General features: G+C 37.3%; 1 protein-coding gene across 3 annotated transcripts in view; it reads left to right on the top strand.

The window, feature by feature from the left end:
* Positions 1-12335, top strand: part of RESF1 (retroelement silencing factor 1) — a 31927-nt gene extending 19592 nt beyond the window's left edge. For 2 of the 3 annotated variants that reach the window (XM_039333048.1, XM_039333042.1), the window contains 4 exons: positions 1800-1864; positions 4435-9719; positions 10526-10603; positions 11359-12335. In XM_039333048.1, the coding sequence (XP_039188982.1) occupies positions 4466-9719; positions 10526-10603; positions 11359-11516 (5490 nt within the window). In that variant the 5' untranslated portion in view covers positions 1800-1864; positions 4435-4465 and the 3' untranslated portion in view covers positions 11517-12335. The remainder of the gene's footprint in view (positions 1-1799; positions 1865-4434; positions 9720-10525; positions 10604-11358) is intronic. The other variant, XM_039333059.1, reaches the window with a different exon arrangement.
* Positions 12336-22438: the final 10103 nt, after the last annotated feature.

Below are 22438 nucleotides of genomic sequence, written 5' to 3'. Positions count from 1 at the left end.
GAATCTTGGATGTGTGTATACTTTCTTATTTTCTTAACAATTACATTAAGTCCCTTTGGATGTTGTAGATCCTCTTTCTAACTTCCTCTCAATTTAAGGGGGAACTGGGTTCCTATTTTTGAAATATGTCAATTTATTCCTATTCTGCAATGTCCATTTTTAGTTAATTCCACTACAGCAGGACAATATTATATCTAGTTGTGGTCTTTGCATTTTTGGATGGGTGTTGACAAACGAGAGCATATAAAGGTTGGAAGAAAAATAATAAAAACTTGTAAGGAATAATTGGAAGCATACGATAAATTTAGGCAATAGAAAAGAAGACTGCAGAGAAACATGATGGCTGTGTTCACGTATTTGAAAACTCATTAGAAAAATGGGACGGAATTGTTCAGTTGTTCCAGAACATTTGGCAAGAAAGAACATATTTACATCAAAAAGGAACAGCTTTTTACTGGATTCAAGAAAGATTTTCTAACAGTGTTTCTCAACCTTGTCAATTTTAAGGCACGTGGACTTCAACTCCCAGAATTCCACATTGCTGACTGGAATTCTGGGAGTTGAAGTCCACATGCCTTAAAATTGACAAGGTTAAGAAACACTGTAATAGTAAAAGCTTCTTGAACAGCTTGCCTCAAGTAGTACTAGAAAGTAGTGTCTGTTGTTATCTGATGAAGATCTGGGGCTATTTCTTGCAAATGATGCCAACTGCATCTTGACTTTGTCTATTGAAGCTTCTGTAAATTGAATCTATGTGGTCTGTGGCATGGATTGGGGTTTGTTTTTTTTTTTTTGGTCTTGTTGTACACTACCCAGAGTCACTTGCTTGTGAGATGGGCAGCTATATAAAATATATAAATAAAAATGGTTATGCATCCATTAGATTGCTATTGTAACATTGGTTTAAAATGCTTTTAGTAGTGCATCTCAATTTCTGGATATGTGTAATACTGAGAAGTTAGAGTTATATATTAAATAATTACAAGTAGTCCTCATTTGGGACCAGTGATCGGTTTTTAAACAAAATGGTCATCAAGTGTTTATAATTTTATTTAAGCAAGACACAATCCTAACTAATTGGGTGAACCCAAATGGTGGGGAATTTTCTGGAATTGGACACATGAGAAAATTGGATAAAAGGGCAAAAGCTATATAGGTGGTTCTCAACTTATGATCATTTTTTAAAATGATTTTTCAACTGTTCTGAACAAAGGGACTTAACAACCTGTCCCAGACATTACAGCCATTATATAACCCACCGTAATGTTCATGTGTTCAAAATTTGGGTGCATGGCAGCTTACCTGCACTTATGACTACAGGTGCATAAACCTATCTGTTCTCACCTATCATCTCCCAATTCTGCCCTTTTGGCCCCTGCTTGCTCTGCATTCCACCAGCCCAGCTGACTTTTATCATCATCTTGCTCCCACTGCTGATGCGGTGTGCCTGACCTGGCTGCTGGGCCAGGCTGGGAATTGGGCTTCACATACCAATAAATCCCAAAGCAATCCCTCAAATTGAGTTCCAGTCCTAGTGACTGCACGCAGAAAAATAGTTTGCTGTTGTCTTCTTCTGAAATGCTGGTTTGACTTTCAAGCCGAGCTTGCATCCATCCTTGGAATTCCTTGTGGTCTTTTAAGCTAGACTGCTTAGTTTCCAAGCCCAGATAATATATTCATTCTTAATTAAGATTAATATAATAAACTGTGGAATTTTTTTTCTATGTAGCTCTGGCCAAATATGGGGAAACATGCATCAAGTTTTAAGAACCATAATTCTTGTATTTTCTTTTTTTCAGAAAACATCATGTGACATTAACAACACTGAAAAGTCAACAACATTCATTAAAACCCATTAGAAAACGTAAGTATTAGATTAATATCCAAATATAATGACCTTTAGTCTTTGGCGCATATGAGCTATATGACTATGAGTGGAGCTGTGGCCTAGAAGTGAAGACACTTGGAAGATTGACAGTTCAATCCTAGGCAACAACAGATGTTTATCAGGGTGCAAAGAGAAAATATCTGCTGCAAACTCTGCATAGGCATCAGGAAGGGCATCCTGCCAGTAAATGCGCAGCTCCATTCAATCGTCCCAACTTCCTTCGAATAAAGGGATTAAAGGGTCGTAAAAAGGAAAAAAAGTCTCTACAGCTTATGGCAGCATTCCCCCAACCTTTACAGGTTGGCGGCTGAGTGCAGAGGGGAAGGGGATGCTTTTGCATGAGGGACAGGCATGAGTGTGCCTGCCGCTTGTACAGTGAGGCTATGAGCACCAGTGTCTGATGTGAGTATGAGTAGGGATGCGAGTGCCAATGCATGCTGCTTGCGTGAATGAGTCACTCTCTTGGCATCTCTTACCCACTTCATCACCCTCTGATCCTGCAATCTAATCTGAGCTGTCATTACCTTTCATTCCAGCATGATTATAGCAGGTTATTCTCTATCTCTCTTTATCTCCGTCTCTGTCTCTCTCTCATTACAGTGTTCTCTGTTTTTCAAATATTTTTATTAAGGATTATAAATGAAAAGAGTAAAAACCGGTGCAAACTATAAAAACTACAAATAGAAAAATAGAAAAGAAAAAAATTGCGGTGAAAAAAAGAAGGACAGGAGAAGGGGGGGGGAACCTTTCTTCTTCATCCCAACAGGTAAAAACAATTTTAGTAGCTTATCTACCATCTTTAAATACAGCATAATTATCTCCATACCTCATCTCTTAATTTAAAAAAATCAGAATATTTCATTAAACATTCCTCCCTCTCTCTCTCTCCCTCTCTTCCCCCCCCTCCCCTTGTCCTCTGCACTTAGTCGACTGCTGGCGGCTTGGGTGGCTCTGCTCCATCTGAGTTGAAAAAAGCAAAGGTGCAGCAGAAAGCAGCTTTCTTCAACTTGGATGGAGCAGAGCCACCCAAGCCGCCAGCAGTCGATTGAGTGCAGAGGATGAGGAAGAGAGAGAGAGAGAGAACGTTTAATGAAATATTTTGATTTTTTTTAATTAAGAGATGAGGTATGGGGATAATTATGCTGAATTTAAAGATACGGTAGATAAGCTACTAAAATTGTTTTCACCTATTGGGATGAAGGAGAAAGGTGTTTCCCCCCCCCTTTTTCCCCAGCATAAAAATTTGTTTTCTTTTTAGCAGTTCATTGATTTCATAAATGCAACACACTATAGTTTTTTTATACATAGCATAAAGATAAAAAAGAATATATGCAGTGTTATCTTCATTTTATATGTCAGAAGGGTTTTGTAGCTCCCAATGTTTTCTTTTCTGTGAGAAACGGGTCCAAGTGGCTCTTTGAGTGTTTAAGGTTGCCGACCCCTGGTATATATTAAAAACAAATATGCTGTTTGAGTAGGCTATATACATGTTTTAAAAAACTAGCAAACAAATAGGATAATAAAGTTTGTTATACAGCAATTAGGATACAAATAATTTTAAAAAAAGAGAAGAAAAGGGAAAAACTCCAACTTTTTAGCTTCCCCTTTCTGTGCATCTGTTAACTTATAATATTTGTAAACAGGCTGTCTTAAGAAGTCAAGCTTTAAATGACTATAATTACCATTCTATGTGATGTATGTATGGAAACTATTCTTGCTTAAATTTGATTAAATTTCAGTTGTGAATATATACTGCTAATTTTACCAAAATCAGAACATTGTGGAATGTGAAACTATTGAGATGTGTTAACTTGCCTATATTAGTGCTAGCATTTATAAATTCTTAAAATACTTTGTCGTGGAAAAACCCAATGGAAAAGACAAGACAGCAACACAAAACAATAATTCTTGCTTTAAGATCCAGAGGTTTATTTTTCTAATAATTTGGAACATAGCATAATAACATAACATCACTTACATTAACAACCCATTGCAATGAGGACCATATGGCATAGCAGATTCCAAAGGGACAGTTATAGGCCAATGGCCCCGAGCCAGACTTAAACCAACATTTTTATACTTTTCTACTACTGACCACCCACTCATAATTCTTACTTTGTAAGACAGTTCCCTCTGAAACATCTATACATCAGCTTTCACTTCATCTTTTCCCACGGGTAAAATATTTATGTTCCAAATAACTTATATAGAACTATCTACTTTGCAATTTATATTGCACAAAGCTCAGCAGATTACAAATAGTACACCCTTACTGAGAAACAACATAAAGTTCAAGTTAAAGCTTCAAATCACTTCTGTGGGGGCCTATTTCAGGTTTGTTCTAGCCCTATCTTATTATATGAGAAGGGGGCTATATTTTCATCTCCCACAACTTTAATGTGGGATAGGATGATAGCAGAAATGTTCATTTAATTTATATGGGGCTGGGAAGAAATAGCTTGTAAAATAGTATTTTGATATGGAGCTGTATTGTTTCATTTGATGGATATAAATAAAAGTGTATGATTTCTTTTTTCTCCTCTTAGATTCGTAAAAATTAAAAGAACTTTCAGCACAATGGACTGGAATGTAGGGACAATCAATAATTTGCAAACACATGGATCTTACCTGATGCCCCAAGTTACTTCTGCTGCTTCTGTTACTTCCCAAACAAACGCCATAATGCAGAACTTTTGTAATTCTGGAAACAACCAAACTTCAAATGTGCCATCAAGTGTGAAGTATATCTTGACAAATAAACGACAATTTCAACGTAACAGGGCTTCTAAAACCTTAAGGACAGTATTTCCTAAAGCAGTAGTGTCTAAAACAAGTTTTGGACCAAACAATAATTTTTATAATTTGTCTCCATCTTCACTTTCCACCATGACAGTCCAAATGGCAGCTGATGTTCAGAATCCAAATCTATCAAGGAACATGCACATTTCTTCCTCTATAGCATTACAGGGAAGTACAGTTAATTCTGTGCAAAATACGCATCCAAAGACAAATGCATATATGACTGTGGGCAGTTTCAGTAATCAGCCAATGCAAAATTGCTCAAATTCTATGGGAGCCTCAGTTTATCAGCAAACTCCCTTAAATGCTTCATCTCCAAAAGGGTCCCCAACACTGATGCCCTACTATTATATGAATGGACCTGCTACTTCCCAAGCAAATGCTACAGCATCCCTTAACTCTGCATCGAATTATTATTTACCTCCTCAGCAAAATGTCCAGTGTCCTGATTACTCAGCAAAGAAATGCCCAAATCTAGCTATTCCGGTAGCGATTCAATCACAACCTTATGCTTCTGATCAAATAAACCCTCCGCCATATCCAATATATTCTCATTATAATTACAGAAATGCAGTCCAAGCTACTAATATAAACTCTTCAATATCGGACCTGATGGTTCCCATACAAGCGAACAATGAACAATTTGTTTTGCAACAACCAACTGCAAATTTATCTAATGAAAAAGTTGAAAGTTATCATATTTCTCTGACTGATCAGAATAGCAATTTATATTCTGTTCGGCCTGATCAGAAATCTCAATCTCTGTCATCCTGTGCAGAAACAAATGTGGTAGGCCCCACTGCCTATGATGTAAGTGGACTAAAAACAGCAATGCAGCTTTCCAATGAATCAATAAAGTCATTTGTTGAAGTTGAAAGTAATCTTTCTAACAATGTACCAACAACTACAACAGTTAAGATTGCTGAACCTTTGCAACAAACAAATCAAACTTTGCAACTAGAAAAGAACATAAGGAATGAGAATTTATCTAAAAATAAATTTAAAAGAACTAGAGACAATTTATCACTAGATGTTCAAGCCTTGTATGAAATGAGAAATGCATTATTAAAACTTAAAGACAATTTTAGTTTAAAGCAAAAAATATATCTATCTTCTCTACAGAGTGGGCAGACCTCTAATATGTCTATAAATAATCAAAATCCTAATAATTTATTTCCTCATAATACCAACCCGTCAATAGAATGTACTGTCCAGCAGGTTCATTCAGAAAAAGTCACTCCTAATCAGTTTTCATCTAATTCACACAATTCTTCAGTCATACCACAGAAAACAAAGTTTCATTTATTGCCAATACTGTGGAATATGCTGAAAGGTACTGGTGATGAAAATATGTTATTTAATGCTGAGGTTGAAGGTGGAGATAAATACCAAAATAAGCATTTCACTGTTCAAGAGAATTCATGTACTGATTCTAAGGGTGATGCATTTGGAAATGTTAACACAGATAGAACTACTAAATTAAGCTATAAAGTCACTCCTGTTGCTTCTACTCAAGGGACAAGCACCATTAAATCTGCTCATAATCAATTGGAGAAAATATCAGCTGTACCTAACAGTGACATACTTAATTTTTCCAAACAGAATAAAAATTCAGGAAATGGTGTTCAGTGTTTAAATGATAGCATTCAGAGTTTGGTTCAGAACTCAGATGTTTCTCAGGGATCATCCTCAATGAAAAACTCAATGAAAGAAGAACATGGTAATTCTACTCCTGCATGCCGCATTCAGCCTAGTGAAAACACTTGTCTTCAGAAACCTACAAATAGCGAAAAGATAGCTGATACATCTAATTCTTCTATTTCCAAAGGAGTTGAAGCTATAACTGGAACTCATGGTGTAGAAACAACTTGTTCTTTGGAAGAACTAAAAACAAGCCTGGCGCTATGGAGAAAATGCCTTCCAAAATCCTTAAATGAACTATTAAACAGAAGTACTGAATCTTCCAGTGATGGGATAGATGGCAAAGGTTCCGCAAAAAATTTGGAAAACCTCTCCAATATATCGATTCAAAATTATGACACTAAAATTACAGTTGAAAGGACTCCAATTTATGGTTCTTCGTCTTTTGAAAAAAACCTTGATGGAATAAATTCCAATTTGCCAAAAGGCTCTGAACCTCAAGTAGCTATTGTTACTCCACGGGTATTATCAAAAAATAATTATATGCAGAAAAATACTGAAATCATTTATCCAGCTAATGAAGAAGGCAGTTTTCATACTTTAGAAAAACTTATATCTACAAAATCAGATAGTAATAATGAAGAAAAAAGAACTATTTATTCACCCACAGATTCCTATAAATATTGTGAAGATTTAAATGTGCACCAGGGAACAAACAAATACACAGAACAAAGTAAAACAATGAAAGCAGAAGTTGGAATAAATCATTCTTCTGATTTAAACCAAGAGAAAACAAATTCCTCGCCACTTGGATTAAAGCAATATGCCCTTGATTCAGGAGACCAACATCTATGTGAACTGATTACTAAACATTTAACTGCATCTCCTCAAAAATGTGTAACATCTAAAAAACATGGTCCAAATTTGAAGGAATCCAACGATACTGCTGAAGTTGACTTGACAGACAGTATGTTGCAAATATCCAGTGTATGTACTCTTGTACAGGGTGATGCATTTTATAATTCACAAATAGCAGACATCTTTAGTACTAGCCCTTTGAAACCTGCTATAAAGCTTTCAAAAGAACACATGGCTTCTTTGCAACACAATGAGGAGGGACCTGGCCTTTTGAAAAATGACTCTGAAGTTGGGATGAGTCTTTCAGAAGAAGGTGGCGTATCATCAGGAAGTTTATCCAAAGCTTTTACAGGAAAAATTGAAGACTTGCAAACATTAGAAAGCCCTCAATGTGACAAAACCTCAATGGAAACAAATGCAAGCAACTCTGAGAAACAAAAGAACAATGACTTTTTAGACGTTTCACTTTCAGGGGAAAAAAATGAGCAAGAAGTATCTTATAGTTGCAATACAGATTTGTCCAATAGTGAGGTGTTTAAAAATCAGGAGGGTCTGGGTGAGGCAAACAACATATCCAGTATTAGAAAAAAGGGGGAATTGGAACATACCCCGGTTGAAGGCAAGGAAGCCCATTTGGGAAGCAGCACTGAATCCTCTGTAATGTTTTTGAACAATCAGCTAACTGAGCTTTCAAAAGAATTTCCCTACGGAATTGGTTATTTGAATATGGTAAAGGGAATGGAAACCAAAGATTCTATAACTATTCTGACAGAAAGAGAAGATAAAAAAAATACTATGAGCCATGAGAAAAATCTTGATCCTAGTAATGCAGTAGAGCAAATTAAAATAGTAATCCTAAATTCCCAACAAATGAATGAAGTGTTTCCTGAAAGCAATCAACAATCATCTAACAAGCTACATAAATATGGAGATGACCAGACAAGAATGGATTCAAAAGATAAAAATATAGGACGCTATAGGAAGTCTAACCAGGACTTAAATGTTGACAGCAAAATTACCAAGTCTGAAAGACTTGGAAAAACAGAACGAACATATTGCTGCTTGCCAGGATGGTTAGCTTCAAAATATAATGTGGAGCCTTGTTCGTGTATGCTAGCTAAAGAACCTAGTTTGAATGGAAAAATTGATCTGTATTCACAATCTAAAGAGAAATCAAAATCCAATGAGACTGATTGTAGCCTAAAAAATGAAGTACAGAATTCCATATTGGACACAGCCAATAATATCTTTCTTTTGGGAGATCAGAATAAAAAATCTTTAAATAAAACTGAACCTCAAGTAAAAGAAAAAAAACTACCCAAAATAGAGCAAGCAACTACTCCATGTACTTTATTGGAAAAATCAAATTCACAAGAACCTAAAAGGCGAGGTATAGAACTGTCTCATTCTGCAGATTCCCAGCCTCTACAGAGAGAAAGAGTTGGAACTAATAAAATACACGACCAGATAAAGGGTAGAAGGAATATTTCAAAAAGTGAAGCACAGTATCATTTAAATACAGACTTCAAAAAGATAATTATCAAAAAACTCACCAAAATGAAATTGGATAAAAAGTCTTTTAATAGAACTCGGAAATCAAAAACAGATATTGATTGTCACAGAGGAATAGAAACCAAGAATAGTACCAATTTTGAAAAATACAAAATTAAACGAGACACCAATGAAACACACATGATTAAAGGACCAATTTCAAGCAGGAGTCTAAAGAGAAAAATGATGAAGGAAGAAAAGCTTACATCATTGGAAACTCAGCCTAGTGAGGTCACACACTCTTCAACATTAAACTGTATTAGCTTTGCTTCTGAAAAACATGAAAATTCTGAGCATAACTCTACCTTGGGCTCGCAAAAGCATTTAATTAAAACAACATTGCAAGATTTGGAGAAACAATTTGGATACAAAAAAGTACAAAATAATGAACCTATTTGTCCTAAGCAGCATATTGAACAAAATCTCGCGCAGCTTGTTAAGAGAATAAATTTAGAGAAATATGCATACAGAAAAGATAAGAAAAATGCATGGAAATGTCAAAGCTCACATTTTGATAATCGAATTTTTGCATCCCAGAATGGAGATAATCCTTCCAACATCCACTCTCCAGTCAAAGAAGGCACATTGGATAGTAGTAATCGAGACAAGTGGTCTGTGAAATCACTTTCTGATAAAAAATGTTTTAAAAGAAAAAATAAACACTCTCTTTTTCTGCAAAAGGAACAGAAGAAAAATTATTTGAACAGAGTTGCATTTAAACGGACTGCCCAGAAGACTCTTCATTTGACAAGCCTGGATTCTGTGCATTCCAAACCGGTTTGGCATGTGAAATCAAGTCATGGAACTGAGGATTCTGAACCCCACCAAAAAGGCAGCTCTTCATCCCAGATGTCTGAAGCAAACAGGCCACAAATGCTTGAATTCAAAATGTGTCCAGAAATATTATTTAGGAAGTCCACCTCTGAAGAACAATCTTTAGAAGCAACAAAGCTTCCTGAAAAAAACAGGATATCTGTTACAGGTACAGTTGGATTTCCTTTTAATCAATCAATGTAAAATATAATGGTATTTTCTTTTCGAAAATATTACAAATGCAAGCTAATCCTGCATTTGTATTGCTATTTCTAAAGTGCCAAATATCTATAAATCCCTTTTAATTTGTCTAGAAAGCTTTTTTCTTAATTTTTGGGTGTCATCAATCAGTAGAAATCTATAGCAACATGCTAAAGATCTCAACACAATAACAGTAATATCTGATACAGGTTTGGATTTTACTCTAGGCATCATCTTGTTCCGATGGAAATTCCCTAAATTTCAAAAACTTAATATAGATAGTAAAATAGCATAAATTCATATAATTTGTTTGATGTATTAGCCACTAGGGCAAATATTAGTCCTTAATTTACAATCACAATTGAGCCCAAAATTGCTGTTGCTAAGTGAGACAGTTGTTAAGTGAATTTTGTCCTATTTTAATAACCTTTCTTGCCACAATTGTTAAGTGAATCTGGCTTCCCCATTGACTTTGCTTATCAGAAAGTTGCAAAAGGTGATCACATAACTACAGGATATTGTAACTGTCATAAATATGAGTCAGTTGCCAAGCAGCTGAATTTTGATCACGTGACCATGGGGATGCTGCAATGATTGTGTGAAAAACAGTTATAAGTCAGTTTTTTCAGTGCTTTTGTAACTTCAAACAGTCACTAAACAAACTGTTGTAAGTCAAGGACTACTTGTATCTTAGCCATTGTACCGTATGTAGTCAAACTAGCTAGCTTTTTATATACTTTTATCAAACAACAAGCTTATAATTATTATTTACAGCAGTCAAAAGTAAAAGAGAAGACTGGTTAAATTACTGTCCTGTGAAAAGAAGAAAATCAGAAGAAAATGAAATTCAAGGTAACCATGTCTAAAACTTAGCCATTTGATTTAGGAGATGAGCAGAAGTTTCATCAATACCACTCAGATTGCCAGACAATACTTTGTTCTCACTTCCATTTACATTTACGTCTGTGTGTGTGTGTGTGTATGTATATATGTATATATATATGTAACATCCCAGCACATTGATATTTTTGGAATTACTTTTGCTAGACTAATCTAGCTATTAAAAATGAGATAGGTGAAATTAACATAATTAATCAATTGATAACAGGACAGATTTGCAATCTGCTTGTTGGCTTCTTAGAGAATTGTATCTAGCTGTGGTGGATTAAAGATGTCAGGCTAATTAAACGTGTGGGCAGAGCCAGATGGATTATTTCTTTGTAATTTGATTTTGAGGACTGCACACACAACTTCTCAAGGAGAGACTCCCAGTGTTAGTCTACAGATAAGTGAAGGGACCAATATGGGATAGGTGTGTGGCAGCTAAAATAGATAAGATAAAGTTGCTATGAATATATGAGGACAGGCTCATGGTCCCCATAGAGGAGGAGAGGGACAGAGTGGCCTTGTCCTACTTACTTTCAAAGCTTTTAATACTTGAAACAATTCAGGTTCATCCAGACTGTAATCTGCTCAGAATGGTCCAGCTGAATTTTCGGATACAACATATTTGTTATTTGCATGAAGCAAAACATATTCTGTTTGCATATTTCTATTGTAAGATATCAAACTAAAATAGTGGTATGGTTTTGTTGCTAATCTTGCAGTTAATGATGACATTCCACTTGACACTGCAATAAAACTACTAGAAGGAAATGAAGGATTCCATGGATCCATGAAGGATTCCAAAGCCACCTTTGAGACCTACCGGAAAATGCATCTAGAAAAAAGAAGTCGAAGCCTGGACAGCAGTCCCTTAAGCTAGGAGCTTTCTTTTGTGAATATCACATTTTTGACTGCTTGTGCTTATATTAAGGTCCTGATGACTCAGGCCTGTAATATGATGTGACTTCCATGTATGTGACCGTCCATAATTTATTTCATGCCTATCTTAAGTGTGTAATGATGCTTACTTATCTTAAGTAAATGGGTATGTTAATTGTTGGATTCTGGAATGTATTATACTTTCAACTGTTGGAGATTTTCCTAGGTACAGTTAAGTTCAGTACCCGGCCTCAGTTTCAGAAATGATGGCAATATCAGTTCAAAACAAGGCCAAATAGTTTGCATTTTTATGTAGACATTTTAAAGGAATGGAACTGTATTTTATTAAATGTTGTGGAAATAATTAAAATACTAACAAGAATTAGTAATAAGCCTTAGTAGGTTTATCAAGGAGCATTGGAGGTTATTAGCTGCTATTTGTTTTGTTGGGACATTAGGGGGGAGGAGGGTTCCAGGTAAAAGCAAAAGGGCTATTGTTGAAATGGTCACTATAATTTAAATGAAAATATATTTAAAAATTTGCATTCAGAACCACTTTAACAAGCATTTCATATGACTTCTTCCAGTTATTTTTACAAGACAAATGTCTCAGTAAGCTATATTAGCTAAATGTCACAAAGAATTGTGCCTAGAAACTACTGTGGTATTGAATGTTGATTTTAAGTGCCTAAATTTATTGTTTGGCACTTTTGTTACTTCATTTATTTTGGCAGCAATATGTATTTTGAGTAAATGTTTAGTTACTTTCAAATGCTATTATTTGTTTACAGAATTAAAAACATGTTTATTTTTACCATAAGTGGTTTTTGTGTATTTGTAAAAATTACTTTCTCAAATTTTAAGTTGGTTGGATAAGATTATAAATGACATCTTGTGCAAGATGACTCATCTCCAAAAATCTGTTTTTTTACTTCTGCTTTTATAGAGATTTGCTTTTTTGACTTAAAGTTTACATTGCTTTTCAGCAAAACAAACAAACAAACAAACAAACAAACATGATTGAATGATTTGTGGGACACTTCCAGTTTGGGAATGGCGCTGTAAGCAAATCTCTCACTCCTCTCCTGATTAAATGATTTTTCAGATATCTGGCATCCGCTTCCAAAGTCACAGTATGTGTGCCAGGGAGAGTCTTAGAATCTGTACTGTTTTTCTGGCAATTAAAAGAGAAAAAGTGACAAGAATGAAACACAGCAACAGTATTGAGGTATGTGATAAGATGAGTCAGTCTGGTATTTCCTCTGTGGGACACAATACTCAGGAGAGTTAAACAAAGTTTACTATTATTTTTCCAGAATGGAAAACAACACAGAATAGAAACCCATTTAAACTTTGTGGGATCATTCTCTGCTAAAAAAAAGATAAACCATACAGCTGCCCAAATCACGATGATTCTATTGATAACTTAAGTAAAAAGTTCTACAAAGAAATAAGGGCCATTGAACAAAGAGCAGCCTAAAACATAGGAATTAAACTTAATGGAACTCCTGCGTTTATGTACTTACTTATTTCTATAGAATCAGAAATCTCTTGAGCAAATCCTTTTGTGGGTTTTTTTAAAAAATAGGATTTCCCTTTTTTTCTCGGATTCTAATGAGAGACTCTGTAAGAAGATGCCAAACTCCTCTGTAAATATGGTCAAACCATCAAAGTTGGATGTAGATGTCATCATGGCTAATGTAGCTAAATATTGGGTATCGTTTGTTGTAACCAAGAGGATAGGCACACTATAACAAGTAACATTTTCCTTCTATTTCATTGCAGTGAGTCTTTCCCAACATGTATGAATGTTGTGTGCTGCGGGGTTTGGGGCTGGATAGCATAGACTTGTGCTGGTCTGATCCATTCTCCAAGACCAGTCCCAATGAGTGTTAAGTCAGAGATCCAGCCTAATTCTGCTGTTTTGTGGTGTGCCATTACTAGAAGATAGAAAGGTAACATGACATTTAGTTTAAACTGTGGTCAAGAATATCCAGGCAATGGTCTACAGCAGACATGTCAAACTCGCGAGGTCATGTGACGTCACACAACTTATCGGGGCGGTTTTGCCATTGCCAGCAATGGGGTGGACGCGGCTTCCAGATGACGCATCCAGCCTGTGGGCTAGCAGTTTGACACCCCTGATCTAAGGTAAACATTTCATCATTAGCATATTAAAAACATACCCAGAAGTAGAGAGCTTAGCTAATTAAGAGCACTTCTCAACTTACGAGATGTTAGCCTAAACTCTACATATCTTCAACAAATCAGAAACAAATAATGAAATTAGAAAATTCTGATACAAAATGTGGTTATATGGTATAAAATCAGCTTGTTGAACATCAGCAGGCACACTTGATTTGGACTTGGGTCCTAGGCGTACCTCTCTTTAATTCTGCACAGAAATAAATTGTTGAGTTCCAGTTACCTCTTTCAGTATGATTATTGGCTCAAATTGCTCTAGGTATAATAAACCCAGTGTTGGGCTGAGTCAACGCTTTAATGTTGCATCTTTCTATTTTTATTTTTCTGCTTCCTCAGTTTATACCTGACCCCTGCCTTGCTCCAGTAAAATGAACCATTTCTCAAAATGCCATTTCCTCCATTCTTCTTTGAACCTGCCTGTTTTATTGTCATTTAATTAAATGTGTTAAATTCCCCACAGATTGTTAATTGCTTAAAATCTCTATGTTAAGTCTGCAAACTGTAACTATTGAATGCCAAGTTATTACCTTTAATGTTCATTTATAAGCTATTGGATATTAATTGTAATTTCATTTTTGGACTTCCACTATGCATTAGCTTGGTTCCAAAAATAGCGATCAGTCCTGTTCAATTCAGAGAGAACTGAAACTGACTGATCCTAGTTTCTTTACTTTGTATATAATATATATTTATATCTATCTCCTGCAGAGGATGAAGTCATGCAATAAGCTGCTGCTTCTATTTATTTTGTAGAGATTTTCGGATTCATTTTTAGCTGCAGTTCATTTTTTATAAATAAACCATTATTAAATATGACTATCTAATATTCAGATTAATGTTTAAGAGTGGATTTTCACACTGATTATGTGGTTAATAAACATAACCTGCATGCCCGTTGATAAGAACTCTGAGAGTTGGAATCCATAACTTAGAAGTTTTTAAAACTTGCAAATGGTAAAAAAGGAAACGGCTGTATTTTCTGCATATGTCACAGGGTTTCTTTCTTACCCTTACCTTTTGGCAACTCCCTTGAAATCCAAACTATATCAAAAACTTTTTTTTAAAAAAAAGTGATACATATTTATTCATGTTACTCATTTAATCTGAATGATTAAAACTACTTCCCCTAAAATCTCGTTGAGTGAGGTAAGACAGAGGTCCCCAGCCCCCGATCTGTGGACTGGTATTGGTCCGTGGCATGCCAGAAATCAGTCCGTGCAAATCAGTGAAGCCCCATCTGTGTGATGCAAACCTATACCCCCTCTGGTCCGTGGAAAAACCTCTCTCCATGGAACCGATCCCTGGTGCCCAAAAAGTTGGGGAACTCTTAAGATAAAAGTTATGAATAATGCAAAACCTTGACAGGAAATCACTTTAAACTTGGTCAACTTCCTTTTTTTCCAAGTAATTTTATTAAAGGTTATAATCACAAAAGTAAAAAATTAATCTAAAAAAGGAGTAAAGGCAGCAAAGGGAAAAAATAGGAAAGACATAAAGAATAAAGAAAAAATGAAAAAACTAGAAATATAGTAAAGAAAAAGAAAAGATATAAAGAAATAAATCCCAACCTTCATCACGAAAAGTATAAGCAATTTTAGTAACTTTTCATCTCTTAAATCACAACAAACGATTGTGTCTTCCCATATCCCCTCTCTTATCTATAAACAAATCCATAAAATATTGTCATTTCAGTCTTGTTGTCTGCAAAAATCCATGAAGGGTTACCAGAAATAACATTTTTATTTATATTTCTTATTTCTTAACCGACCATCTCAAGAGTTATATCTATTTTAACCTTGATCAAATACACCAACTTTATATTTCTCCCTTTTACTTTTAACAAACTTTATCTTTAGCCCTTTCAAATAATGTCATAGAACTTGATTTCTTTTCATTGATTTCATTTCTTCTTTATCCCTTCTCATGAGATTCTTCAAGTCTCTTTTGTAATTCCCATACAGAAAAATTATCCAAGTTATTCTCTTGATTTATTATTTATCCCTTTTAATTATTAAAACAGCCAGTTTCTTTTGTATGTCTAGTGCATGGGTCGGCAACCTGAGGCTCCGAAGCCGCATGCAGTTTTTTGAGCCATCTCCTGTGGCTCCAAGCCTCCTCCACCATTTGCAGAGAGACAGAGACAGAGAGGCACTTGCGCTTCCCTTCTCTTTCTCTCTTTCATGCAGATTTGCCCCTTCATGGGGCTCCTAATTGGCCCTGCACCTGGGTGCCCCTCCCCCTGGGAGAAGCGTGGCCAGAATATCCCTTTCCCGGGCTGCCCCGTCCGAGGCGCACATGGCTGGGGAGCCGTACGAGGAAGCCCCAGCTTTGATTTTGATGGGGTCCAGGGGATAGCCAATGACACCACGAAGAGTAGCAGGCTATTAAAGGAGGCCTGGCTTTCGTGCGAAGGATCCATCAACCGCCACATTGACCTACACCCTGCGCATTTAGCTTTAAGAGCGTGGGAAGTCCATATTCGATCACCATGGAATGGACGACCCAATAATTGTAGTCCCATCCCCTCACTTCAGAGAACTGATACCCGTGAGAATAACAACCAAAGATCAGAGACCCTCCTGACCTTAAGGATGGAGACACATTTTCCGTGTATGAGGCAACCCAACAACCTTAGAGACCTCACCCCCATCGGTCTGAATACTCCCCACACTTGTATGGAAGCCCCCATTACTGTGGACTTCCTCACCCACTTATCTGGAATGCACTTGCACCCGTATAGAGCAGCAGAATTGCCACAAGACAGAAGGACGACGACACGCAGGTTCATCCCACCTCCCTATTCACTGCGTTCGAGGAAAGCCACGCCCCCTGCAGTTGCACGGGAAGAGAGCGCTTGTGAGCTCCCTGCCTCAGGAACAATCATACATCCTTGGACAGCAGCGTATCGAGTGATGAAAGAAGAGGGGGTGCCTATTGGATGCCAATTAGATCGGGCGCTGAAACAATCACCCCGGAGAGTATCTGCCGCCCCGCTTAGCAGACAGCAGGAATCATGGACTGGTTCTCCGAAAGGAATAGGAACTATTACAAGAAGGAATGAGATTGATGCTGTCAAGGATTGCAGCAGGGGGGTGGTTAGAAAGACCGAATGTGAAGGGAAGTCAGATAGTGCGAGTGCGTGCAGGATGTTTGTAATAGGATCCTGGAATAGAGAGCAGGAACATGATGGTGATGGATGTTGAAAGGGTGGAGGGGGGAAGAGATCCATCTGTGCAGAAGGTTTTAAGGGAGAGGGGTGGAAGCAACTTGGTGATGATGATCACACGCTGTATTGTAGAAAGACCGTATGCCCTCTCGAGTCACAGATGCAGAGAGGTGGGAAAATGAAAGCTAGTACACATGTGGATGGGGGGGATGAGGACAAACTGAATAATTGTGTAGCAATTGACACAGGTACAGCAATTGGCCGGTTGGGACCTGTTACGCGGTCCAGAAGTCGAGCGCAGGCGCTGGCTTGTTTATAAATGTCTCTCCCATTGATTCGTTTGCACCTTGATGATGTTGGCAGGAGCCAACGAAAGCTAGGTCTGCTTTTTAAAAACTTTTAAATGTTTTATATTTAAACTTTTAACGTTTTATAAAACTCTTTTAACTCTTCCTGGTGCTCACGTTTTATTTCCTAATATATATATTATATATATATAATAAAGGTAAAAAAGGATATATGCAGTGTTATCTTCATTTTAGATATCAAAAAGGATTTGCAGCTCCCAGTATTTTGTTTTTGATGGGAAACAGGTCTAAGTAGCTCTTTGAGTGTTTCGGGTTGCCTACCCCTGGTCTAATGTAACAATTTTTTGTGGCATGTCATTTATAGGTCCACTTTCAATTCAGTCTCTGTCTTGTCAGGTAAAACTTGTCCCTCTTTCCTAACTTGTTCCTCTGTGAGATGGATAGCACAGAAAAACTGACTAAAGATGGAATTATGACCTCTGAAGGTACTGTGATGTCCCTGTCGGATGCCAGCTATGATGAGAAGGACTTGTATCATCCATCGGGGATGACATGGTTCTCCCATAATTCCTGGAGAGCCCAGGGGCCAAGGACAATGCAGTCCCAGGCCTATCCAGCATATGGAGGAGCAGCCGACCAGGCCTTAGCCACCTACATGAGAAGATAGGCTACCGAGGGCCACCAGCTATTAAAGACTACTGATCATTCCGATGAGGAACAGCTGCCTCCCCTACCCAATTCATGGCTGAGGAGAATGTAGCGGGGGGAGGCACAGAGGAGATCATTGAGGTTGCTCACAAGGAAGCAGCCCTGACTTTTCTCACACGAAACACCTGGTGTCAGGTGATTTAGGCAGAGGCAGGAGTAAGGTGCGTTTGTCAGGAACAATTATTTGCTTTGATGTGCACCTTCCTGGACTTTGTGGACCTTGCATCGTGTGGATCTAGGAATTGTGTTTGTCACTGTCTCAGGACTTGGGTTGTGGGACTATATAGTATTGACAGGCTACTGTCAGGAGGTTTGGTTGGAGCCTTATTAACCCCATTAGGGTGTCTGTCACTGTGCAATAAACTGACTCTTAACTAGAGTCTGCACTTGCCAGAGTGACCTGGGTCAGAATAGGTACAGGTTTCTGCAGACCCATCCATTCTTGCTCTTCTTGATCTGTCTGCAGCTTTTGATATCAAACATTTACACTACCATTTAGAATCCCTTAGGAATTTATCAGGCAACTGGACAATTGTGGAAACAGAATGTTCACACCTCAAGGTGAAGGAAGAATGCAAATGCCATAAAAAGAACTCAGCCTTGGGTAACTCAATCTTTTGAGAACCTGCAAATAGACTATATCAGGAGATTTCAACCAGTGGTATGTGTACCACCTGTGGTATTTTGCCACATGGCAGGTGGTATGCAGCTGTCTCAGAAAAGTGCAGCGGGGAGGGGAATGAGTCAAAGTGACCCAAGCCTGAGGGAGAGGCAGCTGCAGGACTGTCTGGGCTCGGTAGAAGCCCCAGGAGATGGCAGGACTCCAGCTGATTGGTGCTTCTGGAAGCAACATGGAGCTGAAGGCGAACTGGAAAAAAAGGGGGAGGAGAGGTGAAACTATAAAAGGTGGTTTGGGCAGGAAAGGGGAAAAAAAGACAACAGGGAAATAGGAGGAGAGCTCAGCAAGCAGGGAGGAAACAGGGACAGGGAAGAAGCAGCAGCGGTTGCTGGAAGAAAAGGTCCCCTGGTTTGTTTTCTCCAGTCAGGAGATTGCAATCAGCACTGAAGCCGGCAGACGAGCATGTCAGAAAGGAGGTGGATTTATTTAGCTCTGGATTAGCTGGCAGCTTGATTGGGTTACCATAAGGATTTTTGTACAGTTTTTTTCAGCATTTTGTAATTCAGAGGCTCATTTTGTGTGCTATGGTTATTGGAATATTTTAGTCTGTATTTTAGGCTAGCAAAGAGTCCAAAGTGTTGACTTCCCTAGGTTTAAGTGTAATTTGTTTAAAGGGATTAAACCTATTTGTTTAAAGGGATTAACCCCCCCCCCCGAGTTTATGTGATTCTTTATTTTGTGAGCCTTTCTTGCTTTCCACTTGATTCCTGTGTCTTTAAGGGTACAGGGATTAGGGAGGATGCATTCTTACTACACTATGGAAAGAGCTCAGAAGGGAGAGAGGAAGAAGGGCCGACTAGCTAGCTCAGGCGTCTCCAAATTTAGCAACTTAAGACCTGTGGACTTCAGCTCTCAGAATTCCTCTATCAGCCATGATGGCTGAGTAATTCTGGGAGTTGAAGTCCATAAGTCTTAAAAGTGCCAGGTTTGAAGACCCTTGAGTTAGCTGGTAGTGATGCATATTAATAAAAATAGATAAATTCATCATACATTTGTCAGTGCAAAGGGAAAGTGATTCAGCAAAGGAACAGCCACCAAAGAAATTAAAACTGGTACTTTTTTCTTTTTTATACAGTGTATTATTTTATTAGATTATAGAATAAAATACAAAAATACAAAAGCAAATAGTAGGACACAGTGGAGAGGAAAAAGGGAGAAAAGTGAGGGGGAGAAGGAAAAAGGAACAGACTTCCTCTGTTTCAGTAGAAGGAAGCATTAACATTGAACCTCAACTTTTTACTTTTCCATAATATTATAAACTAGCCATTTCTATAACAACAAATGAATCTAATCAGTAAAATCCACCCCCCCCTTTTTTTTAGTCATCAAGTTTTTAACATCTTGCTAAGCACTGGTGGTACTCAAATATTGTCCTGTCTTAAAAGTAGTACAATCTGTGAAAAGGTTGAAAAGCCCTGGACTATATCACCCTATCTCCCTGTTGAAGATGGAGACACATACTATTTTGCAAAGACCAACTGGATGGGTGGAAGATACTCAGGCCTCAAAGGCAGACATTTAAGATATGATTGCACTATGAATGAAAGATACTGTATCAAGCTACGTTTAGTTTGCTATCCATTATAAATTTAGTGTTGGGTTCTCACTTCACACACATTGTGCTGAAGGAAATTGCAAAAGTTTTGGAATAGAACAGACATTGCACAGCTCTTATTATCCACCATTATCAGGGAAAGTTGAATGGGATAAAGACTGCTGTATGTTCACTAGAATTTTGTGTAGGCAAACTCCAAATGGCAGGGGATGCCATACTAACTTATTTGGTGGGTTTCCGAACTTCACAAAAACCATTGTAGATCGTGAGCTGTCAAATCCAGGAAATAGACAATCTGCCCCTGGTTGTCTATAGAGATCTCTGTTCACTTTTTGAAGGTAGTGTTTACTCATATTCTTCTCTTTACTTCCACTTCTCACTTCTCCACATTTTGAGAGAGCTCTATGAGGATGTGGAGCCTTTGGGCCAAGTTGATCCAATCAGTTTGGGAAAAGCCCTTCAGAAACCAGCAGGAGAAGAGGCTAGCTTAACTTCCGAGTCTAGCCCAAGCTACAAGCAACCGAAGTTCAAAAGTACTAATTCAAGCTGAGTGTAAACAATATGTTTGGAACTGGGTAAGAACAGTGATTTTCTCTCTTCTACCTGAAAATTGATTTCCTGGAAAAAGAAAAACCCCAAGAAAAAGCCTCCAAAAGTGAGAAGGAGGGGGATCTTTGCCCCACCCTCCTGCAGACAGAAGCGGCGAATTAAACCTTTCAGAGGGAACAGAAATATATTGAAATGAAAAGAATATAAGATTAAATTTGGATAAGTTTGAAATCGGTGGAATCTGTTAAGATTTTCCTTTTATATCACGAAAATAGAAGTAAATAATTGTTTATTACTGAAATGAACTGAAAGAACTGGTGGTGACATCTAGTGGTGGATGAAAATTTACAACAATAGCTGCTCTATTACAGGGATTGGCAAGGCCCAGGAAAAATTTGATTTCTGGTGACCTTCAATGTCTTAATAACAGAACAGCTGTGACAAAAAAGAAAAAAAAAAAGGAAAACATCTTGGGCTTTCTACAAAGTGAGAATTATAAACTCTAAAAAAAAGGAATTGACCTTTCTGGATTACAAATACTAACTTAACTATGACTCTAAAGCTGTCTGCAGAGGAAGGAAAACCCTGATTTTTGGCTATCATAGAAAACCAGAGATCTGCAAAAAGAATATACCAAGAAAAAACAAATACTTTCAAGAAGGAGATCTATGCTATGTTGCAACTAATCCAAACAAAAATAATCTCAAACCACAAAGAAATTAAACATAACCTTGAAAACATAAATGAACACATCTCCAATTTAACTTTACAACATAAAAATTCTCAGAAAAAATAGAGAGTGAGCAAAAAAAACCAGACAACTGAATACAAGACAGAGGAGAGAGATTTCAAGATGAAATTTAATAGTATAAGGAAATATGACTTAACCCAGATGGAAAAAAATTTACAGGAAACTCTGAATATAGAAAAGACAAACCACACTTTAAGATTACAAAATAAGGACCAGAAAAAAGATTTGGCAAAATGGATTTTGCCAGAAGAATTACGAGAACTTGAGAGACAAAAAATAATAAAGAAAATCAAGAAAGAAAAAAAGGAAAAGATTTTCAATGAATATGAAGGGGCAAAACCTTCCTATAATAACATCTTACCTGTTTTGCCTTTTGTATTTGCAATAACATTTATAAGATTATGAGAAGTTTCTTTGATTCATTGGAGCATATTGAACAGGGAAGATGTTGGGGGAAAAAAAAGGCTAAAGTGAGAATTAAGAAATTAGATGATGGGAATTACCAGAGGGAGTATTTAAAAATTAAACATTCGTTTGAATATGGTTAAAGAAATAGAAAGATTTTGAATATAAATGAAGATTAGTTTAAGAGGGATGAACCCCTTAAGTAATATAGTATGTCTTCTTTTTTTTCCTTTTGTGTTTGTTTTTTTGACATGAGAAATATAAAAATGTTGGGATGGTTTACATCAGTGATGGCGAACCTTTTAGAGACCGAGTGCCCAAACTGCAACCCAAAACCCACTTACGCATGATTGGGTGCTGGGTGGGCGTGGCCCATTGGCTGGGCGTGGCTGCAGTGGTAACGGCAGACTGGGTGGGACTCAAAAGTTCAATCAATTCCAACTTTGCAAGATCTTTTTTTTCTGGCAAGAAGTTGAAATTGATTGATTGATTGAACCTTTTTTTTTTTGCACACGGCGGTGGAGGCCTAAAGCAAAAAGATTTTATAAAACTCAGTTGAAGGCCTAGAACTGGGATGAGGGCGCGCGTGCCCACAGA

Source organism: Crotalus tigris, unplaced genomic scaffold (assembly GCF_016545835.1).
Source record: "Crotalus tigris isolate CLP2741 ecotype Arizona unplaced genomic scaffold, ASM1654583v1 scf7180000017625.6296891, whole genome shotgun sequence".
Lineage (NCBI taxonomy): Eukaryota > Metazoa > Chordata > Lepidosauria > Squamata > Viperidae > Crotalus > Crotalus tigris.
The sequence above is the reverse complement of the archived record's forward strand: the minus strand, read 5'-3'. Positions and strand labels throughout refer to the sequence as shown.